The sequence below is a fragment of the Oryctolagus cuniculus genome, chromosome 7 (genome assembly GCF_051225735.1).
Source record: "Oryctolagus cuniculus isolate XC-2025 breed Fujian yellow rabbit chromosome 7, ASM5122573v1, whole genome shotgun sequence".
NCBI classification, from domain to species: domain Eukaryota; kingdom Metazoa; phylum Chordata; class Mammalia; order Lagomorpha; family Leporidae; genus Oryctolagus; species Oryctolagus cuniculus.
The window spans coordinates 3,988,011-4,010,681 of NC_142873.1; the positions used below are offsets into that span (position 1 = coordinate 3,988,011).

The 22,671-nt window shown below is 44.0% G+C and overlaps 1 protein-coding gene across 9 annotated transcripts in view; it reads left to right on the forward strand.

The window, feature by feature from the left end:
- The window catches only part of RABGAP1L (RAB GTPase activating protein 1 like), a 788,382-nt gene that overhangs the window by 107,489 nt on the left and 658,222 nt on the right, over nt 1-22,671 (forward strand). For all 9 annotated transcript variants that reach the window (XM_070077152.2, XM_070077147.2, XM_089299425.1 and 6 more), the window contains 2 exons: nt 2,038-2,195; nt 3,334-3,444. In XM_070077152.2, the coding sequence (XP_069933253.1) occupies nt 2,038-2,195; nt 3,334-3,444 (269 nt within the window). The remainder of the gene's footprint in view (nt 1-2,037; nt 2,196-3,333; nt 3,445-22,671) is intronic.

The following is a 22,671-nucleotide window of genomic DNA, read 5'->3' on the forward strand; positions in this document are numbered from 1 at the left end:
CCGTTGAGATGTTGTCGAAGTATGTTTTGAAGCCTAGAGACATCTAAAAATAGAGTTTCTTTTGTGAACTTTAATTAGGTCACCATCTTTATAACTGCCTTTAAATGTCACAGGTAAAACAGCAAAGCAAGAAAATTTAAAACTGACTTTTTAAAGTAAAATGAAAGAATCTTTTTTAAGATTTTATTTATTTATTTGGTACATAGAGTTACAGACAGAGAGAGGGAGAGACAAAGAAACAATCCACTGGTTCCCTCCCCAGATGGCCACAACAACTGGAGCCGGGCTGATCTGAAGCCAGGAGCCAGGAGCTTCCCATGTGGGCTATCTTTTACTGATTTCCCAAGAGAGCTGGATTGGAAGAGGAGTAGCTGGGACATGAAATGGTACCCATAGGGGATGCCGGTGCCGCAGGTGGAGGCTTAGTCCCCTATGCCACAGTGCCAGCCCCAGGAAAGAATTCCTTTTTTTTTTTTTTTTTTTTTTTTTTGACAGGCAGAGTGGATAGAGAGAGAGAGAGAGAGAGAAAGGTCTTCCTTTTTGCCGTTGGTTCACCCTCCAATGGCCGCCACGGCCGGCGCACTGCGACCAGCAATCATGCTGATCCGAAGGCAGGAGCCAGGTGCTTCCCCTGGTCTCCCATGCGGGTGCAGGGGCAAAGGACCTGGGCCATCCTCCACTGCACTCCCGGGCCATAGCAGAGAGCTGGCCTGGAAGAGTGGCAACCGGGACAGAATCTGGTGCCCTGACCTGGACTAGAACCCGGTGTGCCGGCGCTGCAGGCGGAGGATTAGCCTATTGAGCCACGGTGCCGGCCCCAGGTGGTCTTCATCCTCCTATGTTTCTTCATTTTCAGGATGCCCAAATCCCTTTATCTTAGTTCCTTCTAAGTTGCAGCTCCTAAATCTTTGTTCTCTTCTGGTCACTGGTATTATAGTGGTGATTACTTACTGTGGAACTATATCTATGTGAGTTTGAAAACACACCTCATGTTTGAACTTAAGTTTCTGTGAAATGATTTCCTATATTAGTTTCATAAACTTTTAAAATAGATTTATTTATTTTTATTTGAAAGAGTTACAGAGAGAGATAGAGACAGAAAGAGAGAGAGAGAGGTCTTCCATCAGCTGGTTCACTTCCCAAATGGCTGCAATGGCCAGAGCTGAGCTGCTCTGAAGCCAGCGGCCAGGAGCTTCTTCTGGGTCTCCCACATGGGTGCAGGTGCCAAAAGACTTGGGCCATCTTCCACTGCTTTCCCAGGCACATTAGCAGGGAGCTGGATCAGAAAGGGAGCTTCTGGGACTTGAACTGGCAACTGTATGGGGCACTGGCATTTCAGGCCGCGGCTTTAAACCGCTGCTCCACAGTGCTGACCCCAGTTTCATAAACTTGAACATTTTGTGAACTGAATTTACATTCTGAAGCATAGTTTGGTGATGTTTCCCTCCTCGGGCTTCATTCACAGAGAGTTTTTAGGCTGTAACAATTTAGAGTTGGGATAGCCTACACTTAACATACATAGTTTTGTACCCACCCCTCTTTAATGGGTAAGTGATAAAAAATTTGTCATATAACATCTAAGCAACTGATAGATATGTAGACTATATATTTTATCTGTTAAAATGTGTCGAGCTGGCGCCATGGTGTAGCAGATAAAGCTGCAGCCTGCAGTGCTGGCATCCCATATGCACACCGGTTCAAATCTTGGCTGCTTCACTTCTGATCCAGCTCTCTGCTGATGGCCTGGGAAAGCAATAGAAAATGGCCCAAGTGCTTGGGCCCCTGCACCCACTGGAGAGACTCGGAAGAAACTCCTGGCTTTGGATTGGCTCAGCTCTGGCTATTTTGGCCATCTGGAGAGTGAACCAGTGGATGGAAGATTTTCTGTCTCTAAACTCTGCCTTTCAAATAAATGAATGATTTTTCTTAAAAAAAAAAAAAAATCATAGTCATGGAAAGTTTGGATGCAAGAATTAGGAGAGAAGAGTATCAGAATACACATCCTTTGCCTAATCGTATCTATTTTTATTCTTTTAGGTAAGCAGAATTTTGTATAGTTTCTGTACAGCATTCAAACGTTCTTCCAGACAAGTATCTGATGTTAAAGACTCAATTGTCCCTACTCCTGACAGTGATGTGTTCACCTTCAGTGTCTCCTTGGAGGTAAAAGAAGATGATGGAAAAGGAAACTTTAGGTGAGGCTATTTGGAAAGAATAAAATTTAGTGTTGTCCTGAAATACAAAACTGGCTCCTGTAGTTTCTAGAAACTATACAGTATTGGCATAAAGCTTTAAATGGATGAAGAACTATTTGGTCCGTGAATACATGTGTTTCATTGCTTACCTGATATTTAAATAACCTAGTGGCTTAAAAATATTGATATTTAATTGAGAATTTAGTAAATTAATAAGAGTAAAAAGTTATTTCTTTTGTTTCATGGAACTTCTAAAGTTTTGTGTATGTGCTTTTTTTTTTTTTTTTTCATTAAAATGTACTTAGAATCACTTTTGATGTTCTCTGGTAGTACTTATACAGATTGATTGACCATCAGGTAATTTACTGTTCTATTCTGTTGTATGGTTTGAATTTTTTTTTCCAGTTCAAAAAGAAGTAGTTATTAGGGCAATTATATTATTTAATGATTGCCTGTTTACCTTAATTGTGCCTTTAATTCTAGCACTGATTACTATGTAGGTATTTTACCTGTATTTTACAGATAGAGAAATTGAACCTCAGGTGGAATAAGTTGTTCAAGGTATTTTCTTTTTCAGATTAGATAATCTACACTTTAGAAATGTATTATTTTAATGAATTAATTCATAAGAATAGCAGCCAAGCTAGAGCCTGACTGAGTTGCCCTATTCTTTATTCTACATCTTCTTGCGTATCTTTTATATGTTATAGTCTCCTCAAATTGTAGGTATCTGAAAATAAGTTCTTCTCACTGTCTGTGCTTTAGGTTTTACTGTATTACAATCACCCAGGACCCCTCAACCAGTGAGACCAGAAATGTGTTTTAAAAAACTTAAACCATATTCCTAAATTTGTTAAATTTAAAAACTAAAATTTGAAAATGTTGTAATTTTTACCATTTTGGGTTTAACCTCGGTTGAGATATTTGTAAATTGAGCTTAAAAATTCATAAAAACTGTATTATTGACTATAAAATGTGTGGTTTGCTACTTGTGGCAAGGTGAGAACTTAGTACATCTCAAGAATGAGAATGTTGTCACTTAAATACCTTCTTTTCTGATTTTAACATCAGAATAGGTTATGTGATCATTTTATTGAATTATTATATTGGTAATTCCTATTCTTTTTGAATATTTCAGTCCTGTGCCTAAGGATAGAGATAAGTTTTATTTCAAATTAAAGCAAGGAATAGAGAAGAAGGTTGTGATTACTGTGCAGCAACTTTCGAACAAAGAATTAGCTATCGAAAGGTAAGCATCTTGCTCCTAAACACGAGGAAAACCGTGGGCTGACATTACGAATGTGCTTCCAGAACCTGCTGAATCTCAGCAGCCTGCTGTATTACTCACTGTGCTTCTCCATATGCTTCAGTTTCTCCAGTTAGAAGTAAGATGAGAATAATATTACTGACTCCATTTTAAGGATAAAAGGTACTATAAATAAAGTCAGTTACAAATGATATTTGTAATGTAGAAGAAAACTGAAAGGTTACAATCTAATATGTGAGGCTGTGCAAAGGTTTGTAGAAAATGGAGCTAAGAGGTCAGTTTAGGGAAGAGCACTTGGCCTAGTGGTTGAGATAGTCGTGTACCATATTGGAGTGCTTCTGCTCCCGACTCCAGCTTCCTGCCAGTTGAGTCCTGGGAAGTAGAGGTGATGGCTTAAGTACTTGGGTTCCTGCCATCCATGTGGGAGATTTGGATTGAATTCTGGTCTCTGGCTTCCGCTCAGCCCAGCCATTGAACCAGAAGATAGGAGCTGTCTCTGTGTCTCCATCTTGAACCAGTTTTTTAGAAAAAGTTTATTTCAGGCCAGCGCTGTGGCATGGTGGGTAAAGCCGTGGCCTGTAGTGCCGGCATCCCATATAGGCACCGGTTTGAATCCTGGCTGCTCCGCTTCCAATCCAGCCCTCTGCCTGGAAAAGCAGTAGAAGATGGCCCAAATCCTTGGGCCCCTGAATCCACACAGGAGACCTGGAAGAAGCTCCAGGCTCCTGCCTTCAGATCAGCTCAGCTCTGGCCTTTGCAGTCATTTGGGGAGTGAACCAGCAAAAGGTAGACCTCTCTCTCTGGCTCTACTTCTCTCTGTAACTCTGTCTTTCAAATAAATAATCTTTAAAAAAAACTATAAAGTTTTTTCTTTTTAATAAATTTAAAAATTTAGTTTTTATTTATTTGAAAGGCAGAGAAGGAGAACTTTCATCCACTAATTAACTTCCCAAATGCCTACCATAGCCAGGGCTGGGCCAGCCTGCAGCCAGGAGCCTAGAACTCAGGCCAGGTCTCCCACATGAGTGAGAGGGACCCAAGAACTTGCGCCCTCACCTGCTGCTCCCCAGGGTGCACATTATCAGGAAGCTGAATTGAAGCAGCAGGTGTGGATGAGGACATGGAACCTACACATTCTGTATGGGATATGGAAATCCTATGCAGAGTCTTAACTGCTTGTCAGATGCCTGCTCCTGTGGTTTTTGAAAATATGGATTTTCCATTAACTTTTTGAGAAGCTGTTATTATTTATGGACTTTAAAATTTTTTGCATCAAAATAAAATTTTATTTCAATTCCAGTTTTCACAAACTTTTTGAAGTACACTTGTACATAAGTTTCTTGATAACTTGTAGAAAACAAAGGAGAAAAGTGGGCAAACGGTTGTGTAGATAAACCACTGTAAGCCTGTCTGAATGTGTAACGAATATATGTAAAGAACACTTGATTTGGGGCCAGCACTGTGGCTTAGCAGGTTAAGCTGCCTCCTATGACTCTGGCATCCCATATGGGTGCCAGTTGCTGCACTCTTTTTTTTTTATTTTTTTTATTTTTTTTTTTTTTATTTGACAGGTAGAGTTACAGACAGACAGAGACAGGTCTTCCCTTCCGTTGGTTCACTTCCCAAATGGCTGCCACAGCCGGCGCTGCACCTATCTGAAGCCAGGAGCCAGGTGTTTCTTCCTGGTCTCCCACGCGGGTGCAGGGGCCCAAGGACTTGGGCCATCCTTCACTGCCCTCCCAGGCCACAGCAGGGAGCTGGACTGGAAGAGGAGCAACCGGGACTAGAACCCGGCAGCCATATGGGATGCCGGCACCGCAGGTGGAGGATTAACCAAGTGAGCCAAGGCGCCCCCCCCCCCCCCCCCACGGTTGCTGTACTTCTGATCCAGCTCCCTTCTAGTGTGCCTGGGAAAGCAGTGGAAGATGGCCCAAGGCCTGGGGCCCCTGCACCCATGTGGGAGACCCGGAGGAGGCTCCTAGCTCTTGGCTTCGGACCCGCCCGGCTCTGGCTGTTGTGGCCATTTGGGGAGCGAACCTGTTGATGGAAGATTTCTCTTTGTCTCTCTGTTTTTGCTCTCTAACTCTGCCTTTCAAATATGTAGATAAATCTTGAAAAAAAAAAAAAAGACCTGATTCACATATAGATAGGAAAAAATGCAAATTTACTCTAGGACAACATTGCAAAAGTATGTTGTAATGATGGGATATGGGGAAAAGAGTATTCTCCTATTGTTAATGGAAATGTAATGTTGCAAATCATTCTGGCAGTATCTGTGAAGATAAAAAATACCTGTATTTGGACATGACAATCTCATTCTTAGGGAATCTATGCTGTTGGGAATTATAGTGCCACTATTTAAGGACATATTTTAGAGGATGTAGAGGGTGCTTGTTAATAAAAGACATTGCTTTGTAGAGGAAAAAAGCTGGAATTATAAATGCCTGTTCACTTTACTTTAAGGAGTGGGGAAAGTTTGTAAAAACCTCTTCATCAGGACTTCTTATATTATAATTACTCTCTCTGTCCTCCACATTCTCTAGACTGGGATGAGGGTGGGGGTACGTGAGCTGCTGTTGGCATCCATGACTACTCCTGTTCCTCTTAAATCTTGGAGATACTTTGGCTGGCGCCGCGGCTCACTAGGCTAATCCTCCGCCTGCAGCGCCGGCACACCGGGTTCTAGTCCCGGTCGGGGCGCTGGATTCTGTCCCGGTTGCCCCTCTTCCAGTCTAGCTCTCTGCTGTGGCACCGGAAAGCAGTGGAGGATGGCCCAAGTCCTTGGGCCCTGCACCCACATAGGAGACCAGGAGGAAGCTCCTGGCTTCAGATAGGCGCAGCGCGCCGGCCGTAGCAACCATTTGGGGGGTGAACCAATGGAAGGTAGACCTTTCTCTCTCTCTCTCTCTCTCTCTCTCTCTCTCTCTCTCTCTCTCAATGTCTAATTCTGCCTGTCCCCCCCGCCAAAAAAAAAAACAAACCAAACTTGGAGATACTTAGTCCTCCATCATCTGCAGTTTCTCTAGAAGCTAGGGTATTTATTTCTACTTTGTTTCTATCTTTGGATATAGCAACCAGTGTTCAGTAACAGAGAAAGTTCTGTCTAACACCTTTGTATTTTGATACATACATTTATTTTTTGTTTTTAATTTTTATTTATTTGAAAGGTTATTGAGACCTTGATGGGGAGGAGAAGGAGAGTGGAGAGAAAGGAAATGAGAGAGAGATGCAGAGAGAGGTTTTCCATCTACTGACTCACTACCCAAATATACACAACCACCAGGGCTGGGCCACCAGCCCAAAGCCAGGAGCTTGGAACTCCATCCAGCTCACCCGTGTGATGGCAGGGACATCTTGTCCTCTCTCCAAGGATGCTCATTAGCAGGAAGCCATAATCAAGAGCAGAGCTAGGACTTGAACCCGGGCACTTTGATGTGGAATGTGGGTATCCCAAGTGGTCACCTGACCTGGTAATTTAATTCTAAATAAATATTTTAGAATCTTGAAGTTATATGATTAAATAGTTTATTATGCCTAAATTATGTCTAACTATAAGGCTATCCTACTTTTCCCAATGAGAAGCTCTAGTTTGGTCAACTTGAATATATGAACCTGTGTGAGTATAAATGAAATAGTTGAATGCCTAATTATGTTTCCATTGTTAAGTTGCTAAAACATTTACATATGCATTCAAAATATATAAAAAAATACTAATTTAGAAATGTTACTTTTGTCCACCTTACATTCATAAAATATTTTTTCAGATTCTCCTCAACAATCTTTAATATCATTGTCTTCATTATCAGGTAAACTGCTTGCTGAATAATTTGAAGGCACTTGTTCCAGGGCGCTTTTTGAGAGAAAACACCTTTTGAGTCAGTATGTCACTATCAATAGAAATTTTACCTAAGACACAGGTGCTTATTTTTATACATTAGAAAATTGTTCTAAAAATGATTTCATACAGAGCCACTTACTCTAGTGCTTTTCTTCTTAAAATTGTTTTTTATCTTGAATTTATTTTTGATGACGCATCATTATGCATATGTCTTTACAGGGTACAGGTGATTTTTCAGTAGGTCTATACATTGTGTGATGATTAAATTAGAGTAATTGGCATATTCATCACCTCAAACATTTATCATTGCTTTGTTGTGAAAACTTTAACCGTGCTCTCCTATCTGTAGTGAAAGATACAGTATGTCGTTAACTGTGGTCAGCCTACTATGCAATAGAACACAGGAGTTTCCTTCTTGTATCTAGCTGTAACACTATATCCACCAACTAACCTCTCACCTTTCTGTCCAACCCCCTTTCTACCCCCGGGGAACAACGGTCCTGCTCTTAGCTTCCGTGAGATATTACAGTGTTTAGGGTCCCCAGGTATGCGTGAGATCATGCAGTATTTGTCTTTCTGTGCCTGGCTTGTTTCATGTTCCAGTTCAGTCACGTCTTCACAGATAACAGGATTTCAACTTTTTCTGTCTGAGTAGTCTTCCATTATGGAAATATACCTCTTTTCTTGCATCTGGTCATTTACTGATAGATACTTAGGTTGATTCCATGTTTCGTCTCTTGTGAAGAGTGCTGCAGTGAAGCATGGGAGGACAGATATCTCTTTGACAGAGATAAACAGCAGTGGAAATGCTGGAATACAATAAGGTAGTTCTGTTATAATTTTAAGAACGTTTAACAATTTGACACCTACAGTGTTGCGACTTATTTGAAATGCGTGTTTCTCTGAAAACGCAAATTGAGAAAACTTGACATGGAAAAAAGAATATTTGAATAGCTCTATATGTGTTTAAGAAATTAAATTCATTTACAAAATATTCTCCTCATAGGAGGTTTTTTTGCAGGAGGTAATTAATAAGGCATGAATAGTGTCACTGGTGAATTCTACTGAACTTTTAAAGAAGTAATAACACAATAATATGTTCTTTCAGAAAATAGAGAAGGATCAAATCAAATACTTTCCAGCTCATTTTAAGAAATCAACATAACCTAGGTAATCAAACCTAGTGAGTACAAGAAAAAAGTCATGGATTTGTAGTTCTAATTAACCTACATGAAAAAACCCTTATCTGAATATATAGCAAATCAAATTGAGGGATTAAAGATAAAATATATAACATTAGATTTTTTCCCCCTCTTTCTTTTGTATGTCTGCTCTGTTGTTGAGATTTATACTTTTCCCATGTTTTCATGATGGTGGTTACCACCTTTTCATTTTTTTTAAGATGTATTTTATTTATTTGAAAGACAGAGTTATAGAGCGAGGTAGAGACAGGGAGAGAGGTCTTCCATCCGCTGGTTCACTCCCCAGATGGCTGCATCGGCCAGAGCTGCGCTGATCCAAAGCCAGGAGCCAGAAGCTTCTTCCAGGTCTCCCATGCAGGTGCAGGGGCCCAAGGACTTGGCCCATCTTCTACTGCTTTCCCAGGCCATGGCAGAGAGCTGGATGGGAAGTGGAGCAGCCAGGACTAGAACTGGCGCCGATACAGGGTGCCAGCGCTTCAGGACAGGGCCCTACCTTTTCATTTCTTATGTAGGACTCCCTTAAGCATTTTCTGATGGGCCAGTCTGGTAGAGATGAATTCCTTCCATTTTTGCTTGTCATGGAAAGTCTTTGTTCTCCTTCATTTCTGAATATCCTTGCTGGGTATAATATTTATGTCTTGCAGTTTTTTCTTTCGGAACTTTAATTTTTAAAAAGATTTATTTATTTATTTATTTGAAAGGGTTACAGAGAGGGAGAGAGAGCACTTCCATCTGCTGGTTCATTCCCCAGATAGCCACAATAGCCAGGGCTGGAAGCCAGGAGCTTCATTCCAGTCTTCCTGTGGGTCTCAGGGGCCCAAGCACTTGGGCTGTCATCTGCTGCTTTTCCAAGGGCATTAGCAGGAAGGTGGATCTGAAGTGGAGTATCTGGGATTTGAACCAGCACTCATATGGAAGCCTGTGCCAGAATGCTGGCCCCACTTTTAGAACTTTAAATATTTTGTATCATCTCTCCTATTTTTAAAGTCTCAGTGTTAATCTAATGTAGTTCCTTATAAGTAATTTGATGCTTTTCTGTTGGTGCTTTTAGAACTTTAAAAATTTTTTTTATTTTTAATTTGATTATAACATGCTTTTGGGAGGATTATTTTTGGTTCAATTGTTCAGGGTTCTTTCGGCTTTCTGGACCTAGATGTCTCTATCTTTCTGAAGACTGGAATGTTTTCAGCAATTATTTCAGCAATTATTTCATTGACATAGGTTTTTCTATGTCTTTTCCCTTTTCTTCTCTTTCTAGAACACCCATAATATAAATGCTGACTTAATTTACTTACTTTATTGCTGAGATTCTCAACAGTAATTTCATTTATTGAGTTTTTTAGCTACAAGATTTCTCAGTAATTCTTTTTTAGGTTCTTTATGATAACTTTCTCATTCATATCACGAATTGTCTTCCTAGAGTTATTGGTTTGTTTATCTGCATTCTCTTGGAAGGTTTTCTTACCTCAGGCGGTGCATCCATGTCCATGTCTTTGTGTGCTGTGGTTAGAGATACTGTGTTCTTTTGGAGACATCCTGTTACCTTGGTTTTTCATGCTTGTGTCCTTATATTGGTTTTTGTGCATCTGATGGGTCAGTTGCGTTAATCATTTTAATAGGGTAGTTTTAGTTTTTTTTTTTTTTTTTTTTTTTTTTTTTTGACAGGCAGAGTAGACAGTGAGAGAGAGACAGAGAGAAAGGTCTTCCTTTGCCGTTGGTTCACCCTCCAATGGCCGCCGCGGCCGGCGCACTGCGCTGATCCGATGGCAGGAGCCAGGTGCTTCTCCTGGTCTCCCATGGGGTGCAGGGCCCAAGGACTTGGGCCATCCTCCACTGCACTCCCAGGCCACAGCAGAGAGCTGGCCTGGAAGAGGAGCAACCGGGACAGAATCCGGCGCTCCAACTGGGACTAGAACGTGGTGTGCCGGCGCCTCAGGCTGAGGATTAGCCTATTGAGCCACGGCGCCGGCCTAATAGGATAGTTTTATAGTGGAAAATTTTATTCTGGTGATGTGTCCTAGAGCATTGCTTTGGATATGCTATATTGCTTTGGTTTCAGGTGGCTGTTTTAGTGTAGTATCTATGTATCTTCTTCGTCTGTAATTAATGTGGGTGATTTGTACAGGCGCGTAAGTGGGCTGGCCTTCAAGGGTTGTGGGACTTCATTGCCAGTTGGGGTACAGTTCTCTTAGGCAGGGCAGGTTCATAGGCAGCTGTGTTTGTGGTGTGCCTGGCTGTGGGTATGGAGATCCTGTCAGTTTCTGTGGGTCTTGGGAGGATGAGGCCACCCCTGTGGGCCCAGGTGGCTGTGGAGTTAGTGGAGTGCTGCAGTCAGTGTAGGAGGGCTGCACAGGTAACTTCAAGGGGCTTCTGAGTAGGTCAGCCTACTCAGGGAGGTCTGCCCAGCTACTTCTCAGGCTGACCGGGTGGGCGAGGCCAAGCACCTCAAGGCCAGAGTAGGCCAGGTTTCTGCGAATGGGCTGCTCAGCCTCTTGTTGGAACTGTAGGAGGATGAGCTGGGCTACCTAGTTACTTCCTGGGGTGTTGGTGCGCCACATAACTCAGGAAAGGCTCTTGGCTGCTTGGCTGCTTCTCTGGGCCATCGTGCTAAGATTCACTCAGGCCTGGTTGTCAGGTTGCTTCTTAGGCCTTGGAGTGCTTAGGTGGAGCTACTCAGCCTCTGGGGCAGCAGGAAGGTGGGTGGGGCCACCCAGTTTTCTGGGTGCGTCTGCAGGCCAAGTCCCTCATGATGTGCTGTCTGAGTTCTCCTAGGGTGATAGGAGGGCAGGTGGCACCTTATGGTCTTCACAGGGCTGGGTCTTTGGAGCTACTGGGAGCAGCTGCTTCATAAGACCCCAGGTGGGAGAGATCTCAAGATGGCTGTGTGCACCAAGAGACTGAGTGGAGAAGGGTGCAGTGTGGGCTGGGCTCTTCTTTTGGGGAGCAGTGCAGTTGCATGGTAACCCAGTATCTCCCTAGATTGGGCTTAGGGCCTGGGAGGGCCCAAGAGTCGTCCAGTGGTGAATCCTTGGGTTCTGATGTGAGGGGATTGGCGAGAAACTCCTGCTTGGACTTTCCCCACAGAATGAAGTCCCTCTTGGCTCAGGCTTGACTTGAGAGATGGAATGGCAGATGCTGTGTGCTTTGTTCTCTGTGTGTAAGGCGGTTGTCTTTTTGGTCTGCAAAGTTTAGTTAGTCCTGTGCTCTCTTTCCTGCCCCACTCCCCAGTGGGTGTGGTCTTCCTCTGTGATGTGCTGCCTGAGTTTGGAGGAGCAATGCTCTTGCGGTCCCATGGCTGTCTGGCTAATGCAGTGAAGAGGCTCCATCTGCAGGTTCTTCTTGGAGACAGAGGCTGAGGGACTCTGCCTAGCACTGAGCCTGCTGTTAAGGCATGGACCTGTTCTCATTCCCTCTCCCAAGTTGGAGGTATTCTCCACACTGCTGCTCTTGGAATTGGGGCAAGGCTGGGGCAGGCAACTCTTCCTTTTCTGCCTCCTTCAGTGCCTCTTACTAGTGTGATGAAACCAAGCTTTGTGGGTTCTCACTTGGCTGCACCGGCTCTTGGGAATAACTCTTCAAATTAGGATCTCTGTGGACAGATGATCACTGGAGGATCTCAGCCTTCATCTCGCTTTGCCCTTTAAACGGATTTTTAGTTGACAAGGATTGTAGGTATTTACTGTGTATGACATGTTTTGAGATATGTATATGTTGTGGAATAGCTTAGTTATATCACTCTTACCGCCATGTTGACGATGATATCTAAAAATATAACTATTTTGTTGATGATAATATCCAATACTTGCAGTGTGGATTCATACATCCCGTAATAATGACTAAATCCATGTTAAACTTCTTCCTTTTTCACTCATCCTATCAAATGACCTCTGTAAACATCCAAATGACAATTGAGCTTGCTTTAGGCTAATGAGCCGTCCCCAAACAGTACATTATTCAGCATAGCAGACAGAATTTCTTCTGATCTGGCAGATGTTTAAATCACTGTCTATAAATGGTGAACTTCAAGGTAAGCCAGTAGGTGGCAGTCTTACCAAGATAATTCTTATTTTTATTTTTATTTTTATTTTATTTTTTATTTTTTATTTTTTTGACAGGCAGAGTGGACAGTGAGAGAAAGAGACAGAGAGAAAGGTCTTCCTTTGCCATTGGTTCACCCTCCAACGGCCGCTGCGGCCGGCGCACCACGCTGATCCGAAGGCAGGAGCCAGATGCTTCTCCTGGTCTCCCATGGGGTGCAGGGCCCAAGCACTTGGGCCATCCTCCACTGCACTCCCTGGCCATAGCAGAGAGCTGGCCTGGAAGAGGGGCAACCGGGACAGAATCCGGCGCCCCGACCGGGACTAGAACCCAGTGTGCTGGCGCCACAAGGCGGAGGATTAGCCTAGTGAGCTGTGGCGCCAGCCAAGATAATTCTTAACACCTCTGAATCGTTAACATTGCTGCTAACAGTGAATTGTAGTATAAAACCTTGGTTTGAAGAAAACCCTTTAAATTCCATAATGTTGTCTTCTAAAGGAGGAAATAAAACTTAACGTTATTAAAAACTTTTCATATGTGTAAAATTGAAACCCCAGCACACCATCACCTACCCAGGATGCTAATTAATACTGTGTTTTTTTAGAAGTAATTTTTCCTGTGAACTAAGCCGTTTCTCTGTACATCCTGAGTTCCTCTTATTTAGATATTTAATAAACTATACTGGAATTGTCTGTCTGTACCCCCCCTTTTTTTCCTTTTTATTATTTAATAAATGTGAATTTACAAAGTGCAACTTTTGTATTGTTGTGGCTCCCCCCCAACCTCCCTCCCTCCGTGGCCCTCCCCTCTCCCACTCCCTCTCCCATCCCGCGCTTCATGGAGTTTCATTTTCAATTACCTTCATATACTGAAGATCAACTTAGTATATACTAAACAAGGATTTCAACAGGCTGCACTCAGACTGCCTGTATCCCTTTTTAAGGCAAGTTCTATGTTGTTTATCCCCAGAACCTCCAGCATCTGTTATAGTACAGCGTTATAGTTAGCTACATGATCCTTACTAGCACTTTGGCTATGCTGGGCACAGATCCAGGTTTCACCTGTGAGGTGTAGGAACTTTTCTTTTTCATTTTACAATTGAGGACACTGAGGAACAGGTTAAATAATTTACTCAAGGTCATTCAGTTATTTTTGAATCAAGTCCACATAACTGTTTCTATAACCTTTTTTAAAAACTTGGATAACTGGCCGGTGCCGCGGCTCACTAGGCTAATCCTCCGCCTAGCGGCGCCGGCACACCAGGTTCTAGTCCCAGTGGGGCACCGGATTCTGTCCTGGTTGCCCCTCTTCCAGGCCAGCTCTCTGCTGTGGCCAGAGAGTGCAGTGGAGGATGGCCCAAGTGCTTGGGCCCTGCACCCCATGGGAGACCAGGAAAAGCACCTGGCTCCTGGCTCCTGCCATCGGATCAGCGCGGTGCGCCGGCCGCAGTGCGCTGGCCGCGGCAGCCATTGGAGGGTGAACCAACGGCAAAGGAAGACCTTTCTCTCTGTCTCTCTCTCTCACTGTCCACTCTGCCTGTCAAAAAAAAAAAAAAAAAAAAAAAAAAAAAAAAACTTGGATAACTGAATAAAAAGTATATAAAATGCTAAATTCATTGTAATATGGGATGAGTAATTTAACATTGCACTTGATAAAATCCTACTTTTTAAGAGGTTTGTGAAAGCTTTTCTTATGTCTTAATGGCTTCTAGTTTTCTTTCTCACAATTACCCTTTTGGATGTTAGTAAATATTAAGCTTTAAGAAGTGGACATAAGACAGAAAAGAATGATAGCCAGCGTTTATGAGCACTTCTTTTTGGTGGCTGGTGAAGAGTTTAATTGTCTTAAATGTAAGGAAGGTTCTAACATTAATGCCTCACTTGGCAGGTGACCAAACACAGACTTCATGAAGTTGAGTAATTTTATTCAGAAAATGGTAGAGCCAGGGTTTAAACCAGTGCCTGACTGATACTTGAGTGGGTACTGTTAAAGAATGAACCTTTTTAATTCTTTATTACATACTGGGTTTAACATTAATCAAACAAGATAAATGATTTGGTATTCTTTAGGGTCTTTTTAGCCGAATTTTAAAGTAAGAACATAGGTGTTGGGGCATCCAAGTGATGGCTCAGGGATTTAAAACCGAGCATGGCTTAGGTAAGAAGTTGATTGGTATGTGGAAGAGAAAACCGACTTTAACACCAAGGGAAGAAAGCAAGATGTTTGTAATTTGAAGTACGTGAAGAGAGGGAGGTCCAAGCCTGATTTTTTGGGGTGACTCCAGCTAAATTGTTAAAGTGCATGCAGATCTGATCAGGTTAGACCCCTACAGTGTTTTGAAAGCAGAAATGGTGATTATTTCTCTCTGACCAGCTGACCTTTCCAAGAGTTTTTTGTGAATACCAGCAGAAATATTGTACAAGATTTTTTGCAGAATACTGAGTTGATTTGGATTTTTAAGGTGTTATCCAGTGTAAATACACAATTACTATCACTATTACCCAGCACTCACTTGAATGCTTTGTATGGATTATTAATTATGCTTGAGACCCAAAAAGTGAGGAAAGGAAGGGGGAGAGTTTTCAGGTTTTATCTTATTAATTTTCTAACTGATTTTTTTTGCCATTATTACTGTGTCTTTTGTAATAAAGTGACTCACACAAATAATACTATATATACTTAGAAAATAGATGACTTTATAATTCCTTAACAAGGATAGATGTTTAAATGATGGTAATCTCAGGTTTTGTGGAGGGGTAATTTGGAAGAGATTTTTGGGCTTTGGGGTTTTATGTTGTTAGACCACTCTGTTCCCAGGGATCTCCTTTTGTACTTGCAGTGTTAGCCAGAATTAAGTAATGATACAGCAAGCTGAGGACAGTGGTTGGATTTGAGAAAGCGTGAGTAAGGATTAGATTTGACTTGTGTGAGTGATGTGGGTCAACACTGGTAGAAAGGAAGGGTTTCCATGAAGTCACTTTTACCCTCATGTGGGTGAAAAACAGTTGTTCCATATCCATAGGAAAAAATACAACACATTACTGGAAGGCAGTGATCATATGCAACAGTAGATTTAAAACCTATGCAGTTTAATCATCTGCAGAGTAATTCAGAGATGTGCCTGTCTCAGTAGCAAATTCTGCTGTAGCTCTTAGTTTATACTTGCTGGCTTGTAGCAAAACCAATATAATGAGAAATAAGTGATTAGCACCATACTTTTCAAAAGCATGAGTGATTGCCAAGTACCATTCCTTGTGTTATTTTCTTGAATGCAGAATTTTCTAGCCAAGGAGTACTGAAAAAAGAAAATCAGGTGGGCTCATTTCTTCCTACAGGACAAGCAATTTTATAGAACGATTTGACACCAATGAAGTTCATCAATAGCAGAATTTGAATTATTATTCAGCTTATCTAATTTGGTGTTAGACTTCTCTGAGAATCTTTTGTTGAATTTACCCAGTACTTAGTTCTGCCTTTACCCTGGCAAGTTTTACGGTTTCATTTAGACAGAAGCATGTCCCTGACTTGAAGTTGCCTAGATGTTAGTCCGACTTGCATGGTATATTTTCTTATATAGATTGATGTGTATATGAACTCTTTGAGAAAAGTCGAGTTTTAGATGTTCTGATAATCTTAGAGGACATTCATTCTTCTCGTTTCTGAAAATGAGAAAAATTAGTGGGGTGACCTGCGCGCTACATAGTGTTTTAAAATCTGCCCTGTGAGCTTATTCTCTTATTGGCAGGAGAAAAATGACACCCCCCCCCCCTTTCCTTAGGAACACAGGGCATTACTTACAGAAAAATCCCTTGATTGTTCTCTGATAGTGATGTCAAGTGGCAGTTGGTAGAACTCTCTTGGCATCATGAGATGCTTTGGAAAATGGATGACTGGAAGCTTCTGTCTGTGTCTCGCTATTGGACTGGACTTGTTGTTAGAACAGAATTTTCAGCATCTTCCATTGCTGGCTTCTGCTGGCATCCAGTGGAGGGAGGTGTGTATAATAATTCCACCTGTATATGAGGGATGAAAAGGTACATTGTGTTCTGTAATGTGTTTTTATGAGTTGATTAGTTCCAGGAGCTCCTTTTAAAAACCTTTTTAGCTTGAAATAACTAAAGATCCACAGGGAACTGCAGTGCTGTTCCCGACAGGCTGCACGTGCAGTTTGCCCAGCTTCCTGTAGCAGTGGGTAACATTTTACCTAGCTGTGGTGCAGTATCAGAGGTCAGAAACTGAACTTGAGGGACTGGCCTTGTGGTGTAGTAGGTTAGGCTGCTGCCTGTGACTACGGCATCCCCTGCTGGAGCCCCGATTTGAGTCCTGCCTGATCCAGCTCCCTGCTAATGTGCCTGAGAAAGCAGCAGAAGGTGGCCAAGGTGCTTGGATCCCTGCTCCCCACCTGGAAGACCTGGATGGAGTTCTGGGCTCATTTCTTCATGCTAGCCCAGCCACTGCAGCCATTTGGGGAATGAAGCAGGGGATGGAAGATCTTGTTCGGTGTCTGTCACTGTGCCTTTCAAATCAGTCAATCAGTAAATAGTTTTTTTTTTTTAAAAGAACTTGACATTGATACAATATGTAGATTTTTTTTTTTTGCATTTAAAAGCAAGATTTATTTAACCCCAAGACCTCCAGCCAGAGTAGCCTGGAGGGGGCCTTCAAGAGAGGAAAACCTGAAGGGACTGGTGGTAGTGGTTTTTTTTTTTCTTTTAAAGATTTATTTATTTATTTGAAAGTCAGAGATACACAGAGAGAGGAGGAGAGGCAGAGAGAGAGAGAGAGGTCTTCCATCCGCTGGTTCACTCCCCAGTTGGCCACAATGGCTGGAGCTGTGCCTATCCACAGCCAGGAGCCAGGAGCTTCTTCAGGGTCTCCCGTGTGGATTCAGGGGCCCAAGGACTTGGGCCATCTTCTGGTTTCCCAGGCCATAGCAGAACGCTGGATCAGAACCGGCACTGATATGGGATGCTGGCACTGCAGGCGGCGGCTTTACCTGCTACGCCACAGCGCTGGCCCTGGTAGTGGGATTTTTAAGCACAATTTTGGGGAAGAAAAAATTGTCAATCAATACAAGGCAGGGACAAACCCATGAAAAGACCTGTTTCATAATCTTTTTACCGTGTCTGGCTTGCTCATTTGCAGCTTCCAAGGAGTGGAAAGATTTTGGTAAAGACAACTTTCGGGGAAAGAAAGCATTTTGCACCCTAAATTTCTACTGGGACCAACTGGACTGCCTATGAACTGTCTAACTCCTCACATAAGGGAGGCATGAGCCCCCTTGGGAAGCCCTGTTGACTTCCATTGCCCAGCTGGCCTGGGAGGAGAGCTGCCTGAACAGGTGGCTTCTCTACCAGGAAGTACGGTTCTGCCTGCAGTGTCACTGAGCCTAGGCCGTCCTCAGCGGTGGTGCTCGCTTTGGAAGCTGGGCAGAGCGAACAGTTTTCCAGCTTCCAGCCAACAGGGTCTGCTGCACAACATACAGATTTCTAGTGGAGCTCTTATTGAGTCTTGTGAATATTGTATACTTCTATGATACTCGTACACCTGGATTTGAAACTTTTTTTTGTCATCTTTTAATTCCATGTTCTATGAACTTTAAAAAAATTTTTAAATATAGTTCCAGCCACATTACTTTTTTATATAAAAAATTATTTATTTGAAATCCAGAGTTACATAGAGAAGGGGGGGGGAGCGAGCAAGCGCGCGAGAGAGCGCTGTCTTCGATTTGTTGGTTCACTCCCCGGATGGTATCAATGTTGTGTCCCCAAATAGCTGCAATACCCAGGTGGAAGCCAAGAGCTTCATCCAGGTCTCCCACATGGATGCAGGGGCTCAATTACTTGGGCCATCTTGCTCTGCTTTCCCAGGCACAGTAGCAGGCAGCTGGATCAGAAGTGGGGCAGTGGGGACTTGAACCAGCAGCCATATTGCATACCTGCATTGCAGGCAATGGCTTTACCTGCTACGCCACAATCCTGGCCCCTTCCATGAACTTTTTGAAGTATTCTTTTATAATTATTTCTTAATTTACTGGTTTAAGAAATTTGTATTTGTATCCCAGATGCTAAATAATGAGAAGAGGTGGACATTTGAGACTATATTCTGTATCAGTTTATTGCCTCGTGGCTCTTTGCTGATGTGCATTAATGGTAGCTGCAAACGTTGCGTGCGGCAAGGAGAGTCTTGTGCCAGTAGAGGGTGCTGGAGTGATACTGCAGGAAGAAGGGCTTTTCTTCCTGGTTTCTGAGTGCCGGGATTATTTCCTGCTCTTGTCACAAGGTCTGTGGACGTCCAGCGATGCTGTGTCTCGTGCTCTGTACTCTCCGTGGGCTCATTGCTCTGGTTCTGGCTCACTGAGACCTTACTGGGAATCTGACACACATACTCTGTGCCCTAGGCGTCACACCACCCTGCTGCCGAACTGCCTTGAAGAGTCTGATTGCCTTGCTGGGCTGGCTGCTTGCCTGCCAGAGGGTTGTTTGCTGCTTGCCTTGTGGTCCAGCTTTGCCTGAGCAGTCTGACAAACTTCTTTGCTACCCACTGAGTTGCAATTATTCCTTCTCCAGTGAGGTCTGAATACCAGCTTTAGGGTTTATTCTTTTTTTTTCTTTAGATTTATTTATTTTAAAGATGGGGTGGGGGTGGGGGTCTTCCATCTGATAGTTCACTCCCCAAATGGCTGCAACAGCTAGAGCTGAGCTGATCCGAAGCCAGGAGTCTGAGGCTGCTTCTGGGTCTCCCATGTGGATGCAGGGGCCCAAGTACTTGGACCAACTTTTACTGCTTGCCAGGCACATTTGCAGGGAGCTAAATAGGAAGTAGAGCATCTGGGACTCGAATTGGTGCCCATATGGGATATGTAGGCCAAGGCTTTAACCCACTGCACCACAGCACTGCCCCCCCCCCCCCCCAAGTTTATTCTTCCTTGAGATACTCTCCTTCAGCCTCATGGTTAGAATTCTGCACAGACACCCTCTAATTCTCTTCTGTTAAAGTTAATAATTCTCTCTCTTTTTTTAAGGTTTAAAAGCAAGATTTATTAGAGTCAGAGACTTCCAGCCAGAGTGACGTGGAGGGGGCTGGTGATGCTGGGGCTTTTAAGCACAATTTTGGGGAAGAAAAAACACTTGGCATTGTTACAAGGCAGGCACAAAACCCATGGGAAGACTTGATTTGCAATCTTTTATCTGTGTTTGGCTTGCTCATGACCGAACAGTAAGAGCCTCAGAAGGGTGGGAAGCCTGGTTTGCTCTACAGTAAAGTGGGGGCTCTGGAGGGGTGGCCACTGCCCTGCTGCTCTTAGAAGATTGCAAGCTTTCCGGGAGTGGGCAGGCAGGCACTTTTGATCTTGCTAAAGACAACCTCTGGTGAAAGTGAGCATTTTGCACACTCAGCTTCCACCGGGACCACCCTGACTGCCCACTAACCCATCCGACTCCCACATCCCCTCCCCCAGAAGAATGGACCCTAACTTCTGTGAGAGGTGTGGGTGATGACATCCCCTCCCCCAGAAGGATGGACCCCAGCTTCCGTGAGCGGTGTGGGGTGATGACATCCCTCCCCCAGAAGGATGGACCCCAGCTTCTGTGAGCGGTGTGGGGTGATGACATCCCCTCCCCCAGAAGGATGGACCCCAGCTTCCGTGAGCGGTGTGGGGTGATGACATCCCTCCCCCAGAAGGATGGACCCCAGCTTCCGTGAGCGGTGTGGGGTGATGACATCCCTCCCCCAGAAGGATGGACCCCAGCTTCCGTGAGAGGTGTGGGGTGATGACATCCCTCCCCTAGAAGGATGGACCCCAGCTTCCGTGAGAGGTGTGGGGTGATGACATCCCTCCCCCAGAAGGATGGACCCCAGCTTCCGTGAGCGGTGTGGGGTGATGACATCCCTCCCCCAGAAGGATGGACCCCAGCTTCCGTGAGCGGTGTGGGGTGATGACATCCCTCCCCCAGAAGGATGGACCCCAGCTTCCGTGAGAGGTGTGGGGTGATGACATCCCTCCCCTAGAAGGATGGACCCCAGCTTCTGTGAGCGGTGTGGGGTGATGACATCCCTCCCCCAGAAGGATGGACCCCAGCTTCTGTGAGAGGTGTGGGGTGATGACATCCCTCCCCCAGAAGGATGGACCCCAGCTTCCGTGAGCGGTGTGGGGTGATGACTGCTCTGGCTTCGTCAGGCTGAGGAGGGGCAGAGAGGCAGTCAGGCAGGGTCCCAGCAGCAGGTGGGGCGCGGGCCGACTTGCAGAAACTGCTTCCATCCCAGGTTTCTTGCTGTGCGTGGCCACCTGGGATCCCACTGTCTCAAGTCTGGAGGAAACAAATCTAACAAGCAGATTCAACTCCCAGGGTCTAAAACAAAGGTCAGAGTCATTATTAGAGGACCTAAGAAAGGAGCTGTCTAAACCATGGGGAAGTTTTTCTTTTCTTTTCTTTTTTTTTTTTAATTTATTTGACCGAGTTGGATAGTGAGAGAGAGACAGAGAGAAAGGTCTTCCTTCCGTTGGTTCACCCCCCAAATGGCCGCTACGGCCGGCGCTGTGCCAATCTGAAGCCAGGAGCCGGTGCCTCCTCCTGGTCTCCCATGCGGGTGCAGAACCCAAGCACCTGGGCCATCCTCCACTGCCTTCCTGGGCCACAGCAGAGAGCTGGACTGGAAGAGGAGCAACTGGGACTAGAACTTGGCACCCTTGTGGGATGCCAGTGCTGCAAGGTGGAGGATTAACCAAGTGAGCCACAGCACCGGCTCCCAGGGAATGTTTTTCCATTGAGAGACAAATAGAAATCGACAGGAGGGACCTGGTAACAGTCAGGTAAGCTGAGGCCTGGCCAGGTATATATGAGGTCCAGACCTGTCTCTTCATGTGCGGTACTGGAAGGGACATCATAAGAGAGGTGTGAACCTCCTTAACGAAGGCACCCTGTTGACTTCCATTACCTTGCTGGCCTGGGAGGAGAGCTGCCTGAGTAGAAGGCAGGTGGCATCTCTAATAGGAAATTTACAGTCTACCTGCTGTGTTACTGATCCCACTTGGCTGTCCCCTCGACAGTGGTGGTTACTTTGGAAGCTGGACTGAGTGAATGGCTTTTTTTCTCAGCTTAGAGCTAATAGGGTTTGAGGCTGTGACCCAGGAGTCCTTCAACCCCCAGGACACTTCCATTTCCAATGACCCAGCTCTTGGCTGGCAGACTTTCTAAATGCTGACTTCTGTGTCCATCTGAAGCCCTGATTTTCCACATTGAAAACCAATAGCATTTGCAGTGGTTGGGCCTGTTGGGTCTTCTTGATGGCAGATCACTGTGTAAAGCAGCCATCATTGGCCTGCCACCTGTCTTTCCATTGCTGCCGCTGCCTGGCCTCTCCTCTCCCCTCCTGGTCTGGTGAAGGAGACCACGGAGGCAGTCTTTAAGAGGATCCAAGTCAAGGGGGTGCGCAGTCCCATTCCTGATCCTTGGAGGCCTGAGCTAGAGATCTGCGGTCACAGGCCTGTGCTGGTAGTGGTCTTTCTGTGAGGCAGACAGTGCCCCTGAGGAAAGCTGTGTCCTCACTTCAATATCAAACGTGATGACCGCCTCATCTATGAAATATGAGGTCATTTGTACAACTTTCTTGCCCTTCATTTGGTTTGAAAAGGGAGGTTTTGCCTGTTTACTGTGCCTATGGCAAAGGACATATAGCTGTGAAATCATAATTTAAGCTCTCATTTTGGCTATGCTATTATTAGAGAAAATGTTAGCCATCCCTTTTATATGGTCTGCAGATCAAACTGTATATCCTGCAGAGTTCTTCAGTACAGAGTCAGTTTTCCATCTTGAAGAAAATAGAGAAACAGGGCAACAAGTCAGGTTTCCCAGATAGCTTACTGTCAACAACTTAGTATCAGATGAAAACTCAGCAAGCTATTATAACTGTTAGATAACTTAGAGAAATATTTACCCAAAGGTCCAATGCTTTCTATAAATTTAAAGATATATATATATATATATATATATATATATATATCTGATATAGAGATTTATTTAGGTCATGTGAACCAAAAAAATCTTTTTGATTCATTTGGCAGTTTAAATTTATGAGCAATATTTTATCTATAAGCCAATTAAAACAGAGTTCTCAGTTTTCCCATGTAGA